The sequence below is a fragment of the Hirundo rustica genome, chromosome 9, assembly GCF_015227805.2.
Source record: "Hirundo rustica isolate bHirRus1 chromosome 9, bHirRus1.pri.v3, whole genome shotgun sequence".
NCBI classification, from domain to species: domain Eukaryota; kingdom Metazoa; phylum Chordata; class Aves; order Passeriformes; family Hirundinidae; genus Hirundo; species Hirundo rustica.
In genome coordinates this window covers 5,001,222-5,024,933 of record NC_053458.1, presented here as the reverse complement: position 1 = coordinate 5,024,933, position 23,712 = coordinate 5,001,222, and the positions used below count along the sequence as shown (strand labels likewise).

Below are 23,712 nucleotides of genomic sequence, written 5' to 3'. Positions count from 1 at the left end.
TCTCCCAGCCCTTCCTCACAGCAGAGCTGCTCCGTCCCTCTTGTCCTGGTGGCCTCTAGAGGCCTTGCTCCAACAGATCCATGTCCTTCCTGTGCTGGGGACGAGCTGGATGTTTTATGTTCTGGAGTATGTATATTTATATTTAATCTTTCAGCCCCAAAATGCCAAACCCTGATTGCAGCAGAGGCCCAAAAGCAGGCGGAGCAGGAGGAACAGGGCACTGTTTGCACAGCATCTGCATCACCCCAAAGCCTCAAGCACCTGCACCTTAGTCTTTACTCTGGGATTCACGGTAAACACCCTGATCCAGCTCTCCTCATTTGTAAATACAGACCAAAGTTGTGGATAAGCCTCACTGCAGTGAGCAGCACACATCCACCCCGGCTGCACTCGATGCTTTTGGTGCAGCTGGAGGGAGCACGGCTGACAGGATCCTTGCTCACACAGGGGCTCAAGTGCAGGGAGAGGACAGTGTGCAAGGCAAGGCAGAAACTCAGTCAAACACGTGAATGTTTTCCCTCCCCTTCACCCTCTACCTTTGCCCCTGCCTCGCATTGTGCTCCCATCGCGAGCGGCCAGACCTCTCCACCACGATGTTGGGCATCAGGGTATTCCTACAGAAAATCCTGATTCTTCTGCAGGTTACTCTGTCTGTTGTGGTTGGCAAAACACTGATGATACTGTTCCCCAACGCCATGAAAAGATACATCCTAAAGATGGGCGAAAAGAGCAGAATGAACCAGAATCCAAAGTTCAGCTACGAAAACTGGGGCCCGACTTTTTTCAGCTTCAAATATTTGCAGTTTGTGCTGAAGGTCAAGTGGAAGAGGCTGGAGGATGAAGCCTACGAGGGACACCCTGCTCCCAACACACCGGTGGTGACCCTCGGCGGGGAAGTTCGTCACGTCCTGGATTTCATGAAAGGTCAGTAATTGAGCCACGTAGCTGGGCTGGGTTTGCTGAGAACATAAATGAGGAGATGCTGCTGAGGGCACAGGGACAGGCTGCTGGCACTGAGTGCATCATGTGCAGACCACCAGCACTGATCTGCTGGAGAAGATGCAGCACGTTTACTCCAGCTGCTTCTTGATTTTCAAAAATAACCTGCATTTATCACCCTGTCTATAGTATTCCTTCACACCACTGAGCTTTTGCAAGAGCTGGCTCTGCCTAAAAACACTTTTTGCCGAAGGCCAAGGTAATAATTTTTTTTAAGGAGAGAAGGCCCAGAACTGAACTGTGTGCAGGGATTCCTGAATGCTGGCTGTCGTTCTCTGCCCATACAGAAAATTCCACACCAGCTCCCTTTGCCAGCCTAAAAGCTAGAAAGCACACAGTGGGTTTTTCCAGATCCAAAGTGGCCGGGAATAAAACAGAAGTAGCTGCTTTGTACTTTGTCCGCTGCCTCCCACTGAGATCTCACTAGAATGTGGAATTAATCATTAAGCTTCAGCCTCCATCCCCACAGGAGGGATTACATCCTTCGCTCACTCTGCATTCCTAATTATATATAGATATTTATGTAGAAAATGGGCTGCAAATTTGGAGAAGAGATACATAGTATCTACAGGAAATACCACTGTTATTTGATTCTTTAGGATGTGGATCTATGTTAGCAGCAGCTTTTAAGTTAAGCCAGAAAGATCTTGAACAGATTTGATGGAATTTAGCATAACCAGACTAAAAGAGGTGCTTAAAAATCCTGCAAGCTCTCCTAAATCAAGGCCTTGCAAACAAATGCCAACACCAACACAATACTGCGTTAATTTGTAAGCAACTGCAGATACTGTTGCCAGTGTAAGGTCAGTTTAATAAAATACATCACCAGAGTTGTGTTTGGACAGGAAATCACAGAAATACATTGAAAGCCTGAAAGCCTGTGATGCAGTCTGCAGTGTCCCTTCAGCTCAGCTTGAACTGACACATCTAAAACATCTGGACATGAAAAGGCACTGTCCTCAATGCCCACCCCTGAACCACTGTCCTTGCATAACCTTGCAGAAGGCCATCTTTAGTATTTTTGAACTTTCTCCACACTAAGGATCTCAGGGAGGCTGAGATGCCCATTTTGGATGAGTTCCCTGTCCTGAAAAACGTTGGTAACTTGCGAATTGGCTCTTGTGATAAGGAAAAGAGAAGCTGTGTGACTGCAGGGTGCCTCCTGCCTGTACTGGGCAGGGTTCCCTCAGGTAAACTCCTTGCTGGATGCAGCACAGATCACAGCCAGGCTAGGAAAAACACATTTATGCCTGCTTTGCAGAGATGCAGAGGTTCTGCTGCTGATTTTACTGACCTAGGAGAAGTTGATGAAGCGACTTAGTGTTGTCCAGGAATCTCTGCACGAGAGGCTCAGTTCAATGCATTTAATTCTGTCCTTCCTCCCTTCTCTTAACCACTTTTTTTTTTTTTTTTTTTTTTTCCCCCCCAGATAACCGACCTTTAATCCTGAATTTTGGAAGTTGCACCTGACCTTCATTTATGCTAAAATTTGCTGAGTTCAACAAGCTCATCAAAGATTTCAGCTCAATAGCAGATTTCCTTATCATCTACATTGAGGAAGCTCACGCAGCAGGTACAGTACAAACACCACAGTCATGCCAACCACAGCTTCAAATGTGTCACTTCCTTTAGGGGAAAAAAAAAAAAGTGTGCTAGTAAAGGAGGGAGCTGCAAACAGGAGAGAAATCTTCAAATCAAGTGGCAGCACCACATCTAGGCACCAGTTTGTGTCCCTAATTCTCCTAAGATTCTACTTACACTTCTGACTCTACACTGAGTTACTCATGTGAAGGACACAGCTGTATCTTTAACAAATGGCCTCTCGATGTTAGTACAGCTCCTTTTGGAAAGAGGAAGGAAAGACATTTCATAGAACAAAAGTTAAGTGTACACTATAGAAAAAAAAATTCGTTTTTAACATTTTCCAAGAACAGGATGCAGACCCCCAATTTGAAAAATTTAGCAAGGAAATGAACCACACTTGTTTATCTACACTGGATTCTAAGTAACACGTTGGCACTGGTTTTATCCCACGATTAAATGTTTGTATAAAACCCAACATTAATAGTTTTCTTGCAATATGTCATTTTCAGGAGCTGAGAATCAGATCATGACTGTGTCAGTCATCAAACTCTTTTACTAGTTTTTACTTTACTTGGAAGAGTTGTGGGCCAATGTTTGTTTGCATAGTTCTGAAAAACAAAGGTCTGTCCTGGCCCACATTTTGCTTCTCAGAGACCTGTAATTCGGGTTTATAGGCTTAATGAGTACAATAAAGCAGAATGAACAACACTGACAAGCCCCACCCAAATAGAATACATGTTCCACACCTGGTGTCTTTCTAGGATTGATTTCTGCAAGAAAATTTCAGTTAAAATCCATCAAATATTTCTGAATCCAGAGCAAGAGGAAAATACGGTTTGATGAAATTAAAGGGAAAAAAAAGATCTTGGGACCACTTATTGGAAAGCTCTAGTGCTGCCATAGTTTGAGGGAGGCTTTCATTTCATGGCAGGTTTTGATGTTAGGAATAAACTGCAGGAGTCTTTTAACCTAGTTTTGGGATATGACACACAGTACATGTCCACCCTTGCACTGCACTTATTCAAAACCTTCATTCCTAAATCCCTTCCTCATTTGTTTTAGATGGATGGGCTTTTAAAAACAATGTCGTTATTAAAAATCACAGAAGCCTCGAAGATCGAAAAATTGCAGCACAATTTCTCCAGAAAAATCTCCCTCTATGCCCAGTGGTTTTAGACACTATGGAAAACCTGAGCAGTTCAAAATACGCTGCGCTGCCAGAACGACTCTACCTGCTTCAAGGAGGGAAGGTCATCTACAAGGTAAAATATATCAGTAGCAATGAGCACAGTATACAGAGATTTTTAAATTTCAAGGTAACCTGAGACTGCTTTACATGTAACAGTCACTATTTCATTCTGTTTGAGAGCTAAACATTTCACAATGCACTGTAAGTGTGGAGAGAAATGAACATGCAGCAAAACCAGTCTGGGCCTTTATAATGTACATATTTGATGTATGCCTCAGCCTTGCTCAAATATTTATCTTTGGGCTCACTAATAACCCGAAGTACATCTAAGCTGTGAGATTCAGGAACACTTCCCACCTCCAGGATCCAGACATTGGCTCTGTCCCAGTGACACAGCAGGGTGTAACCAGTGCATAACCATCTCCCAGGGATGGCTCCAGTGGAAAGGGAGCCCGAGGCACACCTGCCCACACTTCTGGTGCAGCTACTGTGCTCTGAAGGATTTCTGCTCTGTCTGCTTGAGCATCAGGGTGTCATTTTATTGCCTTTTCAGGGAGGAGTGGGGCCTTGGAATTATCACCCCCAAGAAATACGTGCCATCCTGGAAAAGCTGAAATAGAAAAAGAAGAGGACTTCGACGTATTTCGATAAAGAAGTTCAAGAATAATTTGTCACAGACCAAAGTCTAAGGAACAACAACAACAAAAATTTAAAAACAGCCAGATACAAGAAAATAAGAATGTTCTATGTGTATGTAAGGAGCATCTGGAATGAGGTTCATTATGTTTGTCTAGAAGCTTTCAGGTGTCATCCCTACAACACCAACTTTTGTTCTGTAGTAACTTACTACTCCTACACCACATGTAGTAATGTGGGAGCTTGATCCATTGAGCTCTGGATACCAACATTTACACTTGTAAGGAATATCCTGCAGGGTGGTGACATTTCCAAGAGTCCACTGGCATGCAAAGCAACTGATACACACTGCACTTGTATATATAAAATGTTCCCTTTCACTCACTTCAGGAGGCTTCTGAGCAAGACAATCTCTATCAACATCTGTTTCCATGAGTATTTGTCATGATGGTCCCAGCATAAAGCACTGGCGGCTGTGACCTGATTCTAGAAAATATTTATAGAAACAAGGGATTGATCTACAATTATTAAAAGTCTATCAAAGCACCTCATTTGGCTTCAGATTATTTCCCTTCCTGCCCTGCCTCTCTCCCCCGGGTTATTTCTACGCATTAGCAGATATTTATATTAATTTTCTAATAATCTCTGTGATCAGAAAGTTACCCATTTAAGGACTTTTGAAGGACCTGTTTGACAGTAGGAAGTAATATATCCCACTGAAGTAGCTCTCTTTTTTTTTTTTTTTTTAATATATTTAACTCAGAATGCAAGGGAAACATTTTATAGGAAATTGAATTTTAATTCACGTACTATGTAAGCCAGATATAAACATACTACCTTAAATGGACTCAGCTATGCTCAGGTGTTCTAGGCTGACAGTTTAGGTTACAAAATGAGAAAGTTGTTGCAACAATTAACAACAGCACTCTGTTGTGGTTGGACTTGATCTTAAAAGTCTTTTCCAACCTAAATGATTCTATATTCTCCAATTCTATCCCATACAATAAACCAGCAGGGAATACATACCACATCCACACCTTCAAAAACCACTTTAATACAAGGTTCTAATAATAAACATTCTCTGCAGTGCAGCTATCAAAATGTAACTTCCTTATTAAAAAAATAAAATGGAGGCCCAAATTTAAGCTGGGCTCAAGTGTTGTCTGCCGTGCCCTCTGCCATCACCCGGTGCACTGACACAAAATGATCAAAGGCAGATTTGATGATGAAACGCAAGTAAGTGGCCTGGAACTCAGGAAGCTGCAGAAGGAATAAAAACAGTGTTATTGCATTCCCTGTAGCAACAAAACTACCCAATCTCATTGGCAGAAGTTTGCTAAACACAAGGATCTGGATATTTCAGTGTCTGTTTTTGAATAGCACATAAATCAAGTTCTTTGACCTGCAACTCAAAAAAAAAAAAAAAAATCCCACCACCTCCTGAATTCTGCAGCCTTAAAGGCAGCAATTGAAGGAGGGAAGATTGCCATACTTCTGGAAAGGGCCCTTGCACCTCGTTAGGAGCACTAGGCAGGTGCAATTTCATAGCATAATCTACAGAGGAGCAGCTGGGAAGTGCAATTTCACACCACAATCTACAAATTCCTCTCTTTAACACCAACTGAGCAATGTTTGTAAATAAAGACATGTTTGGGTTTTTATGGTTTCTCCCCACTTAGTCCAGACATCCCACTTCATGAACCACTACAGTAAATACTCACTGGAAATTCTTCCATTTGGAGCTGTCCTTCTCTGTGCTGCAAATCTAGAAAACATTTTCATGTTGCTGTGAAGTTTTCACTTGACTGAGAGTTTAACACATGAATTTACACTGCATATAGACATTGTTATTTTTCATTTTTACAGGAGATTTAAGAGAATACTTTTTTGTAGTATCCCAGTGTGTGTGTATATATATATCCCAATCATTACAGTGTTAGAAAAGGTCACCCAAGAGGCACTAAAAAAAGCCAATCCCCAAACCAAACAATGCAGGAAATGGCACTCTATTATACTATGTAAGCCTGTTTTTAATTTTTGGAACATAAAGTGCACAAATAGTGCTTTTAGCCCTTATACAGCATTTACTCTCCAAACTGCTGCAGAGACCAGCAGTGTTAACAAAATTCGCCTAAACATGATTGTTAGATTAATGTCTAATAAAATAACCATCACACCACACTTTATTCAACAAATAGACAGGGGGTTACAGTGTTCCAACAAAACCTCACAAACTCAGTCTTACCTTTTTCAATGCACTGTTCAAAACCCACAGGGTCTTTAGATGTGCTTCTTTCAATCCTTAAGGTCCGCACTAAAATATACATAAATTTGAAATATCAACACAACTTCTGATTCTTTATCGATACTGGTATGAATTCCATCGCTTTACAACTACAAAGCACTTCCAGAGCATTAACTGATTCATTTTTTTCTCTAATCTATGGGGGATTGTGCATATGTAGGACGACTGCTTTGTGAAAATTAATCTTTATGCAAAATTAAATCTTTATGTAGTTAAATGTTTATGAATCTGTTAAAAGTAACGCTACTGTGGGAGCATTCATTAAGGCACAGACACACATTTGAATATGGCACATATTACCTGCTGCAAGACACAAAGTCTTACCCAAATAACACTGGATGGCGACTTTGCTGATTTTTACACATTTGGGAAAACCAATAATCAATTCCTGTGGGAACATGCCTGTCGTCGTCCAAAATGTTTTGGAACTTCTGTAGAGAGAACAGGACAAAACCCTCAACTGCAGCTTTCTATCTATAACCATCTTGAATGAAATTTATCGCAGAAAAATATGGAGGGGAAAGAAGAGGGGTGGAAAAGAAAGGGGTAGAAGAACAGGGGGACGAAAAGGAGGAAGGGAAAGAGGGGCAAAGAGGAATTTTTATTTGGGATCCTTTCAGCACTGCCCTGTATAACGACGGGGCAGCTCTCTGGAGGTATTTACACCTCGCCCTGCAGGCTCTGCACCCGAGCAGGAAGGCGCTGGGCCCCGAGCAGTTCCACCCTGAGGCGACCCCAGCGTGAGGGCGAAGGGCCGAGCCGGGCCCGGCCCCGGCGGGCTCCGTGCGGGGGGGAGCCGCTCCACCGCCCGCGCCCCGCCCGGCCCTCACCCGTCCGCCACGCTCTCGGCGGGGTGCTCCGCATCGCCGGACGTGGCCAGGACCAGGGCGGCCCCCGCCGAGCTCCGGCACCAGTCGGCGGCTTTCATCGCGCGTCCCGGGCACTCCCGCTCCCGGGCACTCCCGCTCCCGGGGAACGGCGGCCGCTCCCGGTGCGGGAAGCCGGGATCGCCCCGGGCAGGGCGGGGGAGGCCGGGCGGGACCCGCCGCTCCCGCCGTGCCCCGCTCCGCTCCGCTCCGCCCCGCCCGCCGCCCGCCCCCCGCGCGGCCCCGCCCGCCGCCCGCGGGCGCTGCGGGACGGGCGGCGGGAGCGCCGAGCCCCGGCCCGGCTGACGGCGCGGCCCCTCCCGGGGCAGGTAGGTGGGGGCCGGGGGGATCGGGGAACGAGCGGGATTCTGGCCTCCCTGCCCGGGCGGGGACCCTTCCCCCTGCGCCCCCTCCCCCTGTGCCCCCTCCCCTTGTGGCTCTCCCCTTGTGCCCCTTCCCCTGGCGCCCCTCGGGGCTGTGCCCGCTCCCGGTGCGCTCAGCCCCGGGCACAACCCCACCCCTTCACAGACCCTTCCCAGCGTAGCCCCTGACCCCGCTCCGGGTTGGACCCGATCCCTTGGCACCCGCCTCCCCATCCCTTCGGTACCCCCGGCCCCCCTCGGGCAGGGCCCGATCTCCTCTCGCCTCGCAGGACCCGATCCCCATCCCCGCAGGGCAGGAGCCGAGAGGATCCCGTCCGTGTCCTGCCCCTCGCCGGGGCAGCTCTGAGCTCTCCTGCCCCCCGCAGGGCCCCGCTCACGAACCGGAGCCCCCCGGCAGCAGCTGGGGAAGGGGCACCGGGAGAATGCCACCCTCCCAGCGAGGGAGGTTCCAGCAGGCTCCATTGCCCAGCTGCAGTCAGACATGTGCCCTCCTCCTCTTCCTCCTTCTCCTGCTCCTGCCTGCAGCAGAACCAGGCCTGCTTGTGGGGGCACTTCCCACTCAACCCCAGCCCCTCTCCCGCTGCCCCTATCTCCATCCCGGGCCAGGGATCCATCCCGGGCCTCTCAGCAAGCCGGGGGTCCAGTTCCCACTCGGGGTGTGTGGTTTGGTGGCAGGCAGCTCACACCCCTGCTCCACACAGCCTCCCCTCCTTGCAACGCAGGGCTACGTGGCCGTGCTCAGGGCTCTAAGAGGAGCTGCCAGCTTTGGGGGCTTCCCTGGGTCGTGTTTTCCTCTGTGGCTGTTCTTCACCTGTCTGTGGTTTGTTTTTGCAGAGCTGGTCGAGGGGAATGTCGTACTGTCTCCACTCAGAAAGCCATTTGGATGCTGGGCCAATATACGTGCGTGAAAATGGGAAGCTGCACGTGGTAAATCAGGGTGCAGGCGGCATACAGAATGTCACTCCCAAAGCAAGACCTTTTAGTCTGTTTTCCAGAAGTTTTTCAGTGGAGCTTTGCATGAACAGGGAGGACGATAGGGCAAGGAGGCAGAGGACTGATCATTTCATCTTCACATACACTAAAGAGGGGAACCTCCGCTACTCGGCCAAGTCCCTCTTTAGCCTAGTGCTGGCTTACATTTCTGACAATGTTGATCACGTCGACTCCTTGATTGGTTTCCCAGAGCAGATTGCTGAAAAGCTCTTTTCAGCAGCAGAAGCAAGACAGAAGTTCACAGAGCCAGTGACGGGACTGAGAGCTCTGCAGAAGTTCACTGAAGCCTATGGCAGTTTGGTGCTGTGCTCACTGTGCTTGCGGAACAGGTAAGTGTGTCCCCTAACAAACCTTGGCACCTGCTGGGGCTTTCTGCTAGCACACTTCAAGCTTCCCCTAAATTAAATTAATCCCTTCAAGCTTCCCCTAAATTAAATTAAATAAAAATAACATTTTGAGCTTATAACACCACCTAATTTTAATGAAATACCCTGATCCTTATCTGATTCTTGTGCTTGCTGCCTTTTATCTCATCCCTTTCCTACAAGTGGAGCTGCAGGTTTCATTTTAAGATACAAATCATAATGGAGGTAACAGACTACATCTGTTTTAACCAACGGGGGATCTTATGTGGAGGATTAAACCTGCAACTATTTTTTAACAATCATAATCAACACTTCTGTGGAAATCCACGTGCTTAGTGCCTTCTCAGGCATTTCATGGGATGTTTCTGTAATTGCTGTTTAAAAGCTTTTCGACACATGTAGCTGACTCTACAGATAAAATACACCTTTGCAAATTGTTTGGGTTTGCTAACTATAAGCTTGCTGTCGTGTCTCATTTTGGGGGCTCAGAAGAAGATACAGACCTGTGGGTAAGTTGAAATCAGGCAGGTTTTACCTCAATTTATTGTTGTTGCCACCAACAACATTGAATGTACTTTAACAAGGTCCTGATTACAGTCCAGGACTAGTTTTTCCATCTTGTCAATGCCCACATCTTTCTCTGGAAGAGTCTTGCCAAGTTTAAAACCAGATTATTATTATTATTTAAGCCTTGCTCTTACTGAAGTCTTTCCCAGTAACAGAACCTGTCTCTTCCATCTCTACACTTGAAAAGGGGATGGTTTATCCAGTTTAAAATCAAAGTGCCTGCATATTCATCTGAAGTGCCAAGGGTGTTCTGAGCACAGTAGGAATGTTTGAGTAGAAGTCAATTATCCTTTGTTTTCTCCTTTAAACCTACTCCCTTTTTATCTCTAGCACAGATAGTTTTATGGGCCTTATTTAGAAATTAAGCTACTTCTGGCATCTTTTGCCATTACAGAAAGCTGAGTTAAGTATCAAGTCTTTGAAATCCAGGAAATAAGGCATTTTCTGATGAATTTTATTTCTAAAAGAGCCCACTCTCCTCTCCAGAACCCCCATGAGCTAATAATCTCTCTCAAGAACTGGCTTGTGCTCTGACTGTAGGTTCTGCTTTTTGGAGAGCCAGATTGCACAGGAAAGGGGTGTGAGGGGTGGTTTGATGGGTAAAATTACACTGGGAGGATATCAAGGTCCCCTTATTTGCAAGGACAAAGAGGTGCTCCTGGCGGGGTCAATTTAACAATCACCCCCAGTTTATGCAGTGAAGATGCTGACCTCAGGGTGTGTCCTGCCACGGGGAATATGAGGTAAATTCAGGAGAGATCAGTCAATTTGGAGCTTGTCTTGCCACAGGGACAGCAAGAGGTGACTGCAGGGGAGGTGTTGAGGGCTACGTGCTCATTACTGCATACTCATGCCTGCCATTCTTCAGTGGTTTGTTCCCATCTCTAAACCTCCTACTGAATAGCTCCAGCACAGATGTTTGCGTGGCTGCTGAGTGAATCAGAGCAGGGAACCAGCACAGCTATAAAAAAAAAAAAAAAAAAAAAAAAAAAAAAAAAAAAAAAACCACTGTGTAACTGCTGCCTGGGGTGGAGCCACAGCTCTGGCCAGTCCTGGACTTTTACCCCTAGTCAAGTATTTTACTGACATGCATAAAAAGTAAAATTTTGCCACTGACAAGCTATCCTGTCCTGTTTAAAATCCACATTTGAGGTGGATTTTAAACCTGGATGAGTGTGGGTTTGTCTATACCCATCCTAGACAGTAAGGAAGAGCAGTTTGTGAAGCTGACTTATGATAAACGGGGATATTTTGCATTATTCTGAAATAATACAGCAATAACCTATAAAGAAGCTCCTAATAGCAATATTTGCAAGTTGAAGTCTTGTTAGTCCAATATTTTGCATCAGATCAAAACCATGACAGTGATTTAAGGAGAAGACTGGGAGTCCAGACCGGTTGTTGTGTGCCAGCTGCACATAAAGAGGTTCTTAGTGCAGCTGGGTCATTTCTGTCAGTTTTCACATAGGTACTTAGCAGAAATGAGTGCACTGTGCTTATGACACTTGGGGATGTAGACACCTCCCCACATGCCTGAGCACTGAGGGGGTTTTATTTTTTTTAATTTTTTTGGCTTTGCAGATACCTGGTTATCTCCGAAAAGCTTGAAGAAATTAAGTCTTTCCGGGAGCTGACGTGTTTGGATCTCTCCTGCTGTAAACTTGGAGATGAACATGAGCTGCTGGAACACCTCACCAAAGAGGCCCTGTCTAGGTACCAGTTTCTTGAGCTAAAAATGACATTTTCTTTCCTACCACTAAGCAGTTCAAAGAATCAGGCTGGGACTTTAAAGGGAAGTTTCACAGGCTGCAGAGGGTAAGGTTGAAGATTTTAAAACCTGTTCTGTAGGCAAACAAAACACAGAATTTGTTGTACACAAAGCATATCCTGAATCATACAAAGTACTAAAAATATGCAAGATAATTTGCTGTCTCATGTTTTATATCCACTTTTTATAATTTCCATTGCCTGGGTAAAAAATGCATCTTTAACATTTGGATGTTTTACATTTTCTGTTTGTAAGGGGGAATTCTATCAGCCAAATTTTTAACCAAACTAGTGTTCTAGATGAAGATTTCTGCAAGCAGAAGGTTGAACATTTGGTTAGTTAACATCTCAAAACAGTAAATTTTGTCATTTTGTTTGGTACCAAAGAATGACAAGTAGAAAATTTTGGAAACAACAGGTAGGATGACTGCTAATTAAGGATATTACATTGCTGTAAGATTTTGGTGCATTTTGCATCAAGGTTTTGTCTTGCAGTGCTCTGAGGAGAGCACTTTAGTGTGATTTTTTCCCTGAGTTTTGTTAATCTATGTTATAATACCTCATTATTTTCTTTAAATCATTCCTGTATCACTTACCAAATCTGCCCTCTCTCATTTTGCCGAGCATTTCTCCTTAGTTTTGAGTGCATTTCAGTTTGGCAGCCTTGGTATAAAGAACTTGAGGGTATAAAGAAGCTTATTGTCTCTGTTGGCAAATGTTTGGCTCTAGGATCAGTTTGTCACTGGAGCTGTGGGAATAGCTGCTCAAGTAGTGCTTCTGTTGAGCTAGCAGGGAAATATAAAGATATTTGTTAGTCCTGCTAACCCAGGCTCCTTTCTCACTGCTTTTTACAGTGAGCCTGTAGGGATTGGCACAGGATGACTCCTCTGACACAGAGTTTCAGGACATTTTACAAAAGTGTCAGAAATAATGACCATAAACTGCATGTTTGCATCTCTCCTGCCAGTGTGAAAAGGCTTCTCCTGAAGGACAACTCCCTGTCAGATGCCGGCCTGCGCAGGATGACAGCGCCTGTCCGTGTGCTGAAAAAGGGCCTTGAGAATCTGCTGGTGCTGGACTTGTCCTGTAAGTGCTCCATGGTTTCATAGCAGAAAGAACCTCTGTCCCTTCTGATAAAGAGTTTATCCTCATTAGCACCGAAGGGATACAATTAATTGGTTGGTTCCCATGAGCCAGGTGCTCAACCCCAGATTTAACCCGTCAGAGTTCCACCTGGCAGAAGGCACAGGGCAGACCTGAAGTCTCAGGAATTTGCTGCTTACTTAAATATTTTTAGGAGTTTGAGAATTGGTATTGTAAATATTTACATTTGGATAATTAGAGGGGTAAAGTCAGTCTTGTTCCAGTATTAGCTTTTGGAACAAATACTTCCTTGGTATTTTGATCAACTTTTTCACATCGTACATTTCCTTGGCCTTACAGGTAACCCTAAAATCACAGATGTGGGAATTGGATACCTTCTTTCTTTCAAGAAATTGAATTGTTTGGACATTTCTGGGACAGGTCTCAAGGTAAAAATCATCAGAAAAAGTTTACTGGACAAGTGTAATAAAAGTTCTTGCCTTCTGACTGCTTTATTTCCCTTTTTCCCAGGATGTTGATGCTGTCATAAAGCGGCTCCAAATGCAGATAGGCCTGGTTCACTCAAAAGTGCCTCTGAAAGAATTTGATCACAGTAACTGCAAAACAGAAGGATGGGCAGAACAGGTAAGGGGGATTAAACCTGTTTCACTCTCTAAAAATTTGCCTTATAGAATACAAAATCGCTGAATGGGAAAGAACAAGGGATGGAGTTGTTTCCAATGCTATTTCTGTAAATTTTCCAAGACACATTTTGACTCCTCCATCTGTTCTTCCAGACAGTTCTGCAGTGGGAGCAAGCAGTTATGGAGGCCATGAAACCCCAGGACAACTTGAGATCCAGAGTAGCAACTCTTCAATTCTGTATGTAACTGCATGGACACCACAGAGTTGATTTATTTTTCTTTTCTACAAGGAGTATTACCATACTTTTTGGGGTTATAGTACAAATAGTATCTCAGGTGTGCAATTTCAGCCCTTTGTGTAACTGCATTACAGTGTACTTGAGGTTTTTTCTTTTCGTTTGTTGGATTGCTGGATAATTCAAGTACAGCACATGTAACAGCTGAGTTTTTTTCCTTGAAATTCTGAGTCCAAAATATAACTGGTATTTTTTTCCTCTGCACATTTCCAAGTTGGCTTAGCCAAAACAATTTGTACCACAAAGTTATGCATTTGTACCACAAAGTTATGCATTTTACAGCATAATTCTATTTTTCCCAAATCTAAACTTGATGTTTTTGTTGGGTTTTTTTTTTGCTTGTAGATGGCAAGACACACAGAATAGAGGAAGTAGTCAAATGCACACTGGTGGAGCCAGAAACTAAAGCATCTGGAAACCTGCAGTTTTATAAGGAAAACGTTCAAAATTGCCATTTACCTTCGAAAAAGGAGGTTGCAGGCAGCCACGAATTAAAGAACAATAAAAAAAGAGCTTTGGCTGAACAAGAGACAGAAAGGACTTCCAAACAGAAGCATCTGTGCCTCACTGTGGAGGACTGGGATTTGTTAAATACCTACTGAGTCAGAAAGAAGTGGGTCTTTTGTTTGTTGTTCTCTTGCTGATGACAGGATTTGGACACACTGAGAGGGAGTGACAAAAGAGACAAGTTCTGTTAAATCTGGTTGCTGTGCCGTGCCTGTGGGGTAACCTGTGCTGGGGGAGGGATAGAGACAAGGAGGTTGGTCACGCTACTGTATATTTTCAATACATAATAATTTTTTTTTTCAAATAAAGTTCTCGTTGTCATCCTTAACTAACTCTTCTGCTGAAGGTATTTTTCACCAAAACAGCTGGTGCTATCCCTGCTCCTCTCCTGCCTCTCGAGGGGCAGGACACGAGTCACTGCAGCTCATCTGAAATGAAGCTACACTGGGCTTGTCAAGTGCCACGGGATGTTTACAGCGCTGCTAGAACAGGAACCTCAGCCTGAAAGCACCAGGCTGTGCTGATGGGGCTGTGGCAGAGGGAGGGAGCACAGAGGATAAGCACAGACCTCTGGGAAGGGAGGCACAGGCACTAACACCTTGCCAAGAGCCACTGCAGAAGTACAAAGTGGAACACAAGTCCCTTTTCATTCTCGTTTTAGCCTAGGAAATGAGAGCTGGAATGAGGTTACTGTAGAGATTATGCAGTTGTAATATATTCTCCCTTACAAGCAAATTCACTGCATTGAGATCATTCTGTGGTTTAAAACCCATTTTTGGTGTGCCTGCAATACACTAACTGCTTCTCCATCTGAAAACACTGAGGGGGATTTACAGTTCAAGTATTAATTATGCAGATCAGCTGTAAATCACCCAGACACTCAGACCTCTTCTGTGTTGGTCTGTAATGCTGCAGGTAACTGTCCAACATCGAATTCCTGCCCTGAGTGTTTCCATTAAAACTGGCTGAGGTGCACAGTGCTCATCATTGTCCTCTCAGGCCTCATGAGGCCAAGGGTTTTCTTTAGGTTTCCCCTACTCGTGCTTCTTCAGAGGGTATTTTCCTTTTACACTATTGTTTACCATAATTTATCACCAAGAAAAGCAGCACATCCTTGGAAACCATGAAGAGGCCAAGAAAATGGACTTCAAAATGAGCTCAAAAATGCATACAGAACAAAATCCCTTTGTCTTTTCCTTACTGCTGAATTTTCCTCAAAAAAAAAAACAAAAAAAAAAAAAAAAAAAACAAAAAAAAAAAAAAAAAAAAAAAAAACCCAAAAAAACACCCAAACCCAAACCAAAAAAGGGGGCTACACACAAACAAAACAGGAACACTTGCATTCAAATCCTACTTTCTTTTCCCAGAAACTCAAGGCTATTAATACCTTCCCCTGACAACTACATCAGCTCTCTGCTGAGACAAATAATGGCACAAATTGTGACTCAAAACAGCAGCTCAGTGGGGAGGAAGATGTGCAATCTTCCCCCTCAAGCTGCTTCTGGTGCACTTGACATAGTGAAATTTTTGGCCACCCCTTCCACCACTGGAGATGCACATTGAAGATCTGACCATGGAGAGATGCACACTTTTTTACCAATCCTATTTTTACCAATCCCATTACCTGGGCCCTGTGCTGAGCATCAGGGTTCCTGTATATTTTTTTTTTTTTTTTAACAGCAGATTAGTTCAGTCCTTACTGCACTGGGATAACATTTTACAGGCACTGAGAAAACAAGCTGTGCACCCTGGCCAGGCCTGGAGAGGGACAGGTGAGTAAAAGCAGCTTTAACCTTCCCCCACGCAGAGTTTTTTCCAGGTGAAGTGTGAGTCACAGTACTGTAAAGCTATCTATAAAAAGATCTCTCAGATTTCCAGCTGTATCCCCGTGACAAATTAGAAGCAACATTCACCATTGATCTGAGTTACAGTGACAGGCAGAGCTGCAGATCACAGGACAGAGAAGAAATGAGTGAACAGGGGTTTATTTTTAAATATCTGTGACCTGGGGTGGCAATGGGAAAAAGATCACCTCCTGTTTATTTTGGGCCTAGAAAAGTTAAGAGGACTCACTGTAAATGTGGGGTTTTCCTCGATGTTTTAGACACAGATGAGATCTTCAAAGGAGCAGAGAAAACCTCATCTGCCTTAAATTTCAGTGGCACATCCACACCTATATCCTGAGGACTGCTTTGAAGGCTGGGCTGCCTGACCCTGCCTCGCTGGCAGAGGAACAAAACGAGCAGCAAACACATCCAGTGTCATCCCACACCACTGGATCTTCTGCTGCTCTCTGCTCCAAGGCTGACACTTCTTTTTCCTCCTTTCTTTGCCAGCTTCAGTGAGACCTATTCCAGCTCCAACCTGTTCTCAAGCTGTTGCTGCAAAACTACAGCCCTGAGAGAAGAGCAGGTGATCTACGTGCTGGTTCCCTGTCCTGGCTGTCAGGAACAGCTACTCTGTCACAGGGACATGACATCTATCTCCCCAAACCCTGAAACTTCTCCAGTTTTCCACGCCATTACACTCTCTGTGTTGGCATCCATGGTCTGAGAAGACAGCAGGAGGTGGCCTGAGCAGCAGGTCCCCACCGTGTCACTCCCAGCACAGCATTCCCAAGGAAGTGTCCCAGGAGCATCAACACAGAGCCCTCAAGTCCCTGCAGATATGTTCTGGACACAAATAGAAGCTTCTCCTCCTGCCAGTGAAGATCAGGACTATGAAGGTGTGTCGGAGGCTCACCTCACCCAGCTCCCGCTGCTCGGGGCGGCTCTCGGCGTCCCTGGAGGAGAAAGCCCTGGCCCAGGGCTGTGCCAGCGGTGCCTGGGGAAGCGTCTCCAGCGCAGCATCGAGTGAGTGCCGCCCACGCAGGAAGTGTCACCTCCACGTGGCAGCTGTGCCACGGCCACACGCCCTCGGTCCCCGCTGGCGGGAGGATTTGCTCGGGCCGGAGCTTCCCGAGAGGCTGGCAGGGCAGGAGCCCGAGGCCCAGGGGTGACGTGTGGGAAGCACCCCGCTGTCCCCAGCAGGGATGGGTGCCAGGATTCAGGCTGTGCAGACGAACTCGTCGGACCAGCCCAGGCAGTGCTGGACGCCATCCCGGCACAGCCTCCTGGGGACGCAGGAGCAGAACTGGAAGTGCACGGGGCTGCAGCTCCACCAGTCCTGCCCGCACGGGGGACAGGCGGCCACTGGGAAGGACACAAAACAGGGAACTGAAACGTTTCTGCCTCACTGACCACCCCCCTCCTTCCATCCGTGGGTAAAATCCTTTCCTCCCCCAGCAGAAAAGCCACTGGTGACAACCCTGTGACTGTGAGCCCACCAAAGCAGGCAGTGGTTTGGTTCTGTTTGTGGGAGACAACCAGAGAGTGACATTGCAACGACCTTCACAGGGGAAAACCTGTAATTTTTATATATATATATATATATTCCCCCTCCAAAACCATGGGGGTGACTTAGGAACAAACCTGCTGCTCGTTTTAGCAAGACTCAGCTTGGAGATCCACCCATCTGCTGACCAGCTACCAAAGGCCAGGCTGAATGCTTACTACTGACTACAGTCACACATCCCGATGAAACTGCTCCAACATCAGCAAGCCACGGAGGAAAAGCAATGTTTGGGACTGGGAGCAAAACAAAGAGCCTTTCCCCTCTCCGGCTTTGACACAGGAGCCTCGGCAGCCGGGGGACTGAACCTGCGTGGTTCATCCTCACACCCCTCCCCAGCTATCCTGTGCTTCAGTGGAGGCTGCCAGCTTCCAGGCATTTCCAGCAGCACCACACCTGCCCAGCCTGTTGCAAGCCAGCAGCAGAAAGGGCAGGAGGCAGCGGACACACTCACAGCTCCACGTCTCGTCGGAGCAGTCCCCGCAGTCGTTCATGCCGTTACACCTCTGGTCAGCGTAAACCCAGGATCTGCGGTCACTGCAGTAGAAAACCAGGAACCCTGGGAGGCTGTGGGGCAAATCTCCTGCAAGGACACACACAGGGCGTGCTCAGCTCCCCCAGGCACAGACACAGCAGCTAAAACAGGGATGGCATACACCAAAGGCTGCTGCCAGTGTCAAACGAACGTGAACAAACGGGAAAGTTCTGGCATCGGACACGGGAAGTCTGCCCCAGGTTTCTGCTTTATTTAGTCTTTTCCCCAGGGTGACTGAACAATAAATTACCCATGTAGGCATACAGGTTCACTGATGGAGGAAAACTACATCCTGGCTTTAAAAAAAAAATCCCCTAGGAAGATCAGACGAGCTTGGAGTCTTCAATTCCTGGAATTCCTGCTCGGTTTTGGGCAGTGCCATCTCTCAGCATCTGCCCCACAAAAGCTCTGCCAGGATTATCTGCTCACGCAGGCAGCCAGGAGCACGGAGCAGGGTTAGAGGAACCCCAGCTGCTGTCTCACAGCTAGAAGACCAGTGCAGGGGGGATGCTCACAACAAAAGCACTCACCACAGAGCTGCTCCTGCTCATCCTCCCCGTTCCTGCAGTTGCTGATGCTGTCACACACCCAGCTGGCTGGGACACAGGTCACTCTGTCGTCACACAAGAAGCCTGTCCTGTTATTAGGGGCAGTGCAGAAGCGGTTTGCTGAGGGGAAAGCAAGAAAACCCTTTATTTCCCAGCATTTTTGTGGCATAAGGGATAGACCAAGGGGAGTAAAGGGGAGTTTCTGAAATTAATTTTTCATCCTGGAAATAACCGGGGGCCAGGATTAACTTCTGTGATGGACACGAGGGCTGTGCTCACGCAGCACCATTTCTGCCTCCCTCACCAAAAAAATAATATAATCCCACTCTTGGGTTACAACCTGGTGCCCGTGGCAGCAGTGCCAGTGCCAGCCCCGAGGCCAGGGCGGCCCCGAGGACGAGCAGAACCACGGCCGAGATGCAGAGGTGTCTCTGTGTGCAGCCAGTGCGGGCACCACACGGATGGCAGCGGCCTGGGGGAGGCAAGAGAGAGAGGTGAGGGACTGAGGAAGGGTCTGGGGTGTTTCAGAGGGGAACAGTGCAGGGACACGAGGCTGACGTTTTGGGGTCTCTGCATGTGAGACTGGTGGGGACTGACAGGGGTTAGGGGTTGCTAGTTGAGTTTAAAGAGCCAAACCTCAACATTAAACACCTCCTCATGGGGAATTTTGCTGCTTGCAGTGTGGAAGAACTCGTGCTGCTGCTCCAGAGCACTGGGGTTGAAGGGCACAAATGTCACATCTCCATCAGAGCTCATCCTGTGCACTCAGATGGAGGCAGAAGGATGAAGGCCAAGCCCCTGCCCAGCCCTGTGGGACAGTTTCAGTGCCACTGAAACACGGGGCAGGCTGGTGGAAGGATGTGGAAGGTGCCCTCCCAGAGCCCATAACAAAACTCCCCGAGAGGTAAGATTTCATTTTACAGCACTCCATGCTTTCTGCCCCAACCAGGACTCACAACTCCCATGGAATGAGGCTGGATTATCAGCAAAAAATGGTGAGAAGGAGCTGAAGAGCTGCCCTTTCCCTCCCTAACAACATCTCCAGGGCACAGCAACCTTCCAGGGACTCCAGTACATAAATCAAACCAACTGCAGGAGCTAAAGGCCAAACCCACAGTCCCAGGCACACAATGGTGGCACACGAAGGAGCGACGCCAGGCACCTGCCCTCACCCCAGCAACCTGCCCAACAAGGCATTTTCCTCCATTCCTTCACATTCCCAGACCAATGGCAAAAAAAAATCAGCGTGGTCATCTCAGAAACATGTAACCAGTCACTTAAGGCCAGTCCTGCCTGTGTAATTGATTTTGGTGTATCTGAACTTTAAAATCTTTAAAGAACTTTCAAGTTAGAATTTGTCTTAGCTGTGCTTTGTGTTTACTTAGTTGTTTTAGTGTTCAGACTCAAGGGAAGGCGCAGCCTTTGCTCAACACAAAAGGATCCTGATTACAGCAGCCTCCCCACGTCACGCTCAAGCAGGAGCCAAACACAGATGATTTCAGCTCAGACGAGACAGAACAGCTGAAGTTTAATTTTATAGTCTGGACAATTCACTACACAGAAAAGAGGGGAAATCAGTCCAAACAGGCCATAAATAGTTGTTGTATTTTATATTACATTGATGGTTTCAATTGATTTATACTTTAATAATAGAACTCTGCATTTTATTCATTACCTCTTTCTCCGGAGAAGGACTCTGTTGAAGCAAAAGTTGTTACATCACCGTTTCTCTAGAAGGAAAGGGATAAATGGGATTTACAGAGTCCCACAGCCACACAAACTTTGCCTTTACTAGTTCTCACTCCATCTTACCCAGGAATACAGCATGTACTCCATCATTGTTACAAAAGAGCAAAAACTGCCTCAGTGAAAACATAACTCAGCTTTAATTCCCAAAACAATCAACCACATCACCTCTTAAACCTTAATTACCCATTTGTAAAACAAACACTAACCAAGTCCAGTTATATCAACTCTTCTCTTTTGTATCAAGGCAAGTAGAAACAACTCAAAATCCCAGAGAAAGCTGTGATAAAAAGGTCAGGCAAACAGCAGTGTCAAGAACACAGGGAACAGCTGTACGTAGGATTTTTCTGAAGAACTGTACCTGGGGATGAGTTTTGTTCATGCTTCCCAGAGCTCCAGGGACCGCAGGGAGTCCTCCGCACCTGAGCACAAGCGATGTTACCAGGATACAAACCCAACAGAGGCAGGAGAGCAAGCAAAGGCAGGAAAGCAAGGAAAGCACTGTACAGACAGCAGGGGAGTGGCAGGGAAGTGCTGAGCCTCTGCTCTTCCAGCCCTCACTGCAAGACAGCCACAAACTCTCATTCTTGCCTTTTGCAAACATTGTTTCACAACTGCGAGGCAAAAGCAAGAGCAAGACAAGAGTTCTTAGAATTCACAGGAAACCAACCACAGAACAATTTCAGGAAGCTGAGAATCCTGCAGACCCGAAGGTATCCACTTGGCTCATGCAGACTACATTTCCTCTTGTGCCAGCCACAGAGAACTCCTCCAGTACAGCAGCACCAACGTGTCCAAAACGGAAGCTTCTCACAGGAATACATCACTACTATGGATGGTGCTAGAAAACTCTCCTGTTTCAAGGACTTTGGGTGAAAACATCCAACGCCAAGTAGCAAACAGTCTGCAAGTCTGGGCAGCTGCTGCAAGATAGAAAAATGTCAAAGAGGACCTTAAATCCTGGATCTCTTTCTCTTTAAAGAGGAAGTTTCCGTTTCTAATCAGACTTGATACAGGACTGTTTTGAACCTTCATAAAGCTAATTATGTGATTGGGAGTTTGCTAAGAGCCCTGTGTAAGAGCCAGCTGTGCATACCCTGCAAAACAATCTACAATGAAGAGTTTAAAATGAGGAGTCAACCCACCCTAGGATGTGGCACTCGGGGACACAGGTTACTGGTGGCATTGGCAGTACTGGGGAAATGGTTGGACTCATTCTTGGAGGTCTTTTCTGAGCTAAAAAAATTCTATGGTCCTACAACCTGACATCTACCACCATCTGTTTCCTGCTCCAGGATTCTCAAGCTCAGCTGTAGCCACCCAGGCAGCTGGATTTCAGAGCAGTTACCCCACATCAAAGACTGCTTAGAGTTCAGAAAAATGAGTTCATGACAGTGCCGTAAGAAACATAATCAAGCTCTTCTGAAGTTTCAAAAAAATTTTTTTAAAAAAAGTAACAAAGTTCAGAAAAGCTGATGAGCCAACAAATATCAAGGTATCCAGTGTGATAGAAGGTTATTGTTAATTCTAGCACCTAAACCCTCCCCCATTTGCCCCAAATGGACCTTAGCTATTTCTGCCAGCAGTGAATTGCACACGCTTAAGGTACACCTCATTTGTGACCAGATGATTCCATTCTAAACCTGACACAGGTTCAGTTGAACACATGCCTAAAGAGAATATAAAATGCTTTCCTCCTGCAATTTCAATAATTTAAGGCCCTTCATTTAAACAGTGATTCTGAGCAAAGATAAAACCCAAATTGCAGCGTCTGAAAATGGAGATGTCAGTAAGTCAAACACTTAACAAAAAATGAATAGGAAATTATATTTTGCAAAGCCAAATGCCAAGATAGCTTAAAGAGTTCATTTAGATTAGAAATCTGCAGAAATAGTTCAATTACTTCAAATACTTCAATTGCTAGTATCTGATTTTACTGAGGGAAGATCTTTCGACAAGTTTACAAGTACAACACTCACCAAATTCCTCAGGCTCTGGCTCGCTCTGGATTCAGCAGTGCCAAGTGCCAGAGTGCCACAGGCACAGAGCTCTCTGTGACCCAAGAGCACATTGCTGAATCACTGGCTGCACTGCACCGATCACAGATCACTAAATGTCATTAAACAGTGAACAAAAGACAGAACACCCAATGAAAGCACAAGCTGTTTGCTTAACTCCATCCCAGGGCTGTAAGCAAGGGAGTTTTGAAGAGAAAGTTTTGTGAAACCAAGTCATCAGCCTAACAGAGGTTGTACTGTCCACGCTGGAACAGGCAAAGAGCCACGTGTGCACAGAGCTGCTCCCTCTGCAGCCATGTGTAACGGGTAAAGGAAAACATTTTAACAGACTTGCAAACATTTCCATAAGCCATTCAGTCAGAAAAACGGGGATTGCTGCAGTCTCTTCTGGAAATCCCAACCACCACAGTGCTACGAAGATGGGCGCTAATCCCTGAAGTAAAGCCAGCACTGGCAGAGTAATTGCTGAGCAGGGCTGCACACATCACATCTGAGCTCTGGCATCCCCAGCAGAGCGGGGCCGCGCTGGGCTCTGCCTGCGCCAGCAGAAACACGGCCGAATCGCTGCTGCAGCAGCACTGAGAGGCAGCTCCTGTCCCTGCCAAGCGAGCAGGGTCCCCAAACATCACCCTGTCCCTTCTCACAGCAGGGCCCTGGCAATGACACCCACACAGAGGGCAGCGGCTGCTGGCACCCCAACTTCTGGGCCGCCCCACTGAAGGGTTCAGCACAAAGAGGCACAGAAAATCCAGGACTTCAGGTTGCAGTTCCTGCTTAAAACAAACATCCTCAACGATCTGAAAGCTCCTGACAGCCACGCTGCTGGGCTGGGGTCTGCACAGTCCTGCCTGATGGCCCTGAAAGGCTCCATCAGCTGCAGTCACACCATCACCTGCTCACAGATGAGCTGGGAACGACCACTGAGCCAGGTTTAAGTAAGGGAATACATCACTGTATCACCCAGAACCTCCACAGCTCTTCCTTACATTTTTTTAAACCTTTGAAGGAATTCTGTCTAATGGATTAAAAAAAATGACAGTGAATTGAAGACTCTGCATTCTCTTAGACACCCTAAAATAAATCACCAACACCCCAACTTGCCAACACTGTGGGAACCAGCATATAATAAGATCCACAAAAAATAGCTTAGACATGAGGGACATTGTTAGCTGTTGTTGCTGTGTTAGTGAATCACAGCAAAATCAGGTCACGTTGCCCACGAGAGGAAGGCTCAGCTTTTCACACTGAGCCTCTTGTGGTCAATAATTAACCACAGCAAAAAGCTATATAG

At 46.2% G+C, this 23,712-nt stretch overlaps 4 protein-coding genes across 5 annotated transcripts; 2 read left to right on the top strand and 2 right to left on the bottom strand.

Annotated features, from left to right (window-relative positions):
• Positions 1-593: 593 nt before the first annotated feature.
• Positions 594-5,012, top strand: DIO1 (iodothyronine deiodinase 1). Its single transcript, XM_040073556.2, has 4 exons — positions 594-924; positions 2,429-2,572; positions 3,646-3,845; positions 4,326-5,012. Exons 1-4 carry the CDS (start codon positions 594-596, stop codon positions 4,389-4,391), a joined length of 741 nt encoding a protein of 246 aa, XP_039929490.1. The 3' UTR covers positions 4,392-5,012.
• A 430-nt stretch (positions 5,013-5,442) lies between these two features.
• On the bottom strand, positions 5,443-7,733 carry IFT25 (intraflagellar transport 25). 2 transcript variants are annotated; one of them, XM_040073557.2, is made up of 6 exons: positions 7,706-7,733; positions 7,544-7,669; positions 7,038-7,144; positions 6,654-6,722; positions 6,130-6,173; positions 5,443-5,668 (listed from the first exon to the last, which is right to left on the bottom strand). In XM_040073557.2, exons 2-6 carry the CDS (start codon positions 7,639-7,641, stop codon positions 5,561-5,563), a joined length of 426 nt encoding a protein of 141 aa, XP_039929491.1. In that variant the 5' UTR covers positions 7,642-7,669; positions 7,706-7,733; the 3' UTR covers positions 5,443-5,560. The 2 variants fall into 2 exon arrangements, with proteins under 2 accessions (XP_039929491.1, XP_039929492.1); XM_040073558.2 differs by having other exon boundaries at positions 7,544-7,724.
• Positions 7,734-7,843: 110 nt separating this feature from the next.
• On the top strand, positions 7,844-14,512 carry LRRC42 (leucine rich repeat containing 42). Its single transcript, XM_040073561.1, has 8 exons — positions 7,844-7,908; positions 8,797-9,284; positions 11,469-11,600; positions 12,622-12,740; positions 13,098-13,186; positions 13,269-13,382; positions 13,535-13,619; positions 14,023-14,512. The coding sequence occupies exons 2-8, from the start codon at positions 8,812-8,814 to the stop codon at positions 14,277-14,279; spliced, it is 1,269 nt and encodes a 422-aa protein (XP_039929495.1). The 5' UTR covers positions 7,844-7,908; positions 8,797-8,811; the 3' UTR covers positions 14,280-14,512.
• A 2,664-nt stretch (positions 14,513-17,176) lies between these two features.
• Positions 17,177-23,611, bottom strand: LDLRAD1 (low density lipoprotein receptor class A domain containing 1). Its single transcript, XM_058421705.1, has 7 exons — positions 21,074-23,611; positions 20,765-20,825; positions 20,333-20,387; positions 18,998-19,129; positions 18,640-18,777; positions 18,029-18,157; positions 17,177-17,375 (listed from the first exon to the last, which is right to left on the bottom strand). The coding sequence occupies exons 2-7, from the start codon at positions 20,783-20,785 to the stop codon at positions 17,230-17,232; spliced, it is 621 nt and encodes a 206-aa protein (XP_058277688.1). The 5' UTR covers positions 20,786-20,825; positions 21,074-23,611; the 3' UTR covers positions 17,177-17,229.
• Between the last annotated feature and the right edge of the window lie 101 nt (positions 23,612-23,712).

Bases quoted from the DNA above. Each gene is read 5' to 3' on its own strand.
- IFT25 (XM_040073557.2), bottom strand. From the start codon at position 7,641: ATGAAAGCCGCCGACTGGTGCCGGAGCTCGGCGGGGGCCGCCCTGGTC. The intron at 7,145-7,543 runs GTGAGGGCCGGG...TTCTCTCTACAG, and splicing joins GCCGAGAGCGTGGCGGACGG to AAGTTCCAAAACATTTTGGA. The intron at 5,669-6,129 runs GTGAGTATTTAC...TTCCTTCTGCAG, and splicing joins TCCAAATGGAAGAATTTCCA to CTTCCTGAGTTCCAGGCCAC.
- LDLRAD1 (XM_058421705.1), bottom strand. From the start codon at position 20,785: ATGAACAAAACTCATCCCCAG. The intron at 20,388-20,764 runs GTACAGTTCTTC...CTTTCCTTCTAG, and splicing joins TGAACAAAACTCATCCCCAG to AGAAACGGTGATGTAACAAC. The intron at 18,158-18,639 runs GTGAGTGCTTTT...GTGTCCTTGCAG, and splicing joins TGAGCAGGAGCAGCTCTGTG to GAGATTTGCCCCACAGCCTC.
- LRRC42 (XM_040073561.1), top strand. From the start codon at position 8,812: ATGTCGTACTGTCTCCACTCAGAAAGCCATTTGGATGCTGGGCCAATA. The intron at 11,601-12,621 runs GTACCAGTTTCT...CTCTCCTGCCAG, and splicing joins ACCAAAGAGGCCCTGTCTAG to TGTGAAAAGGCTTCTCCTGA. The intron at 12,741-13,097 runs GTAAGTGCTCCA...TTGGCCTTACAG, and splicing joins GCTGGTGCTGGACTTGTCCT to GTAACCCTAAAATCACAGAT.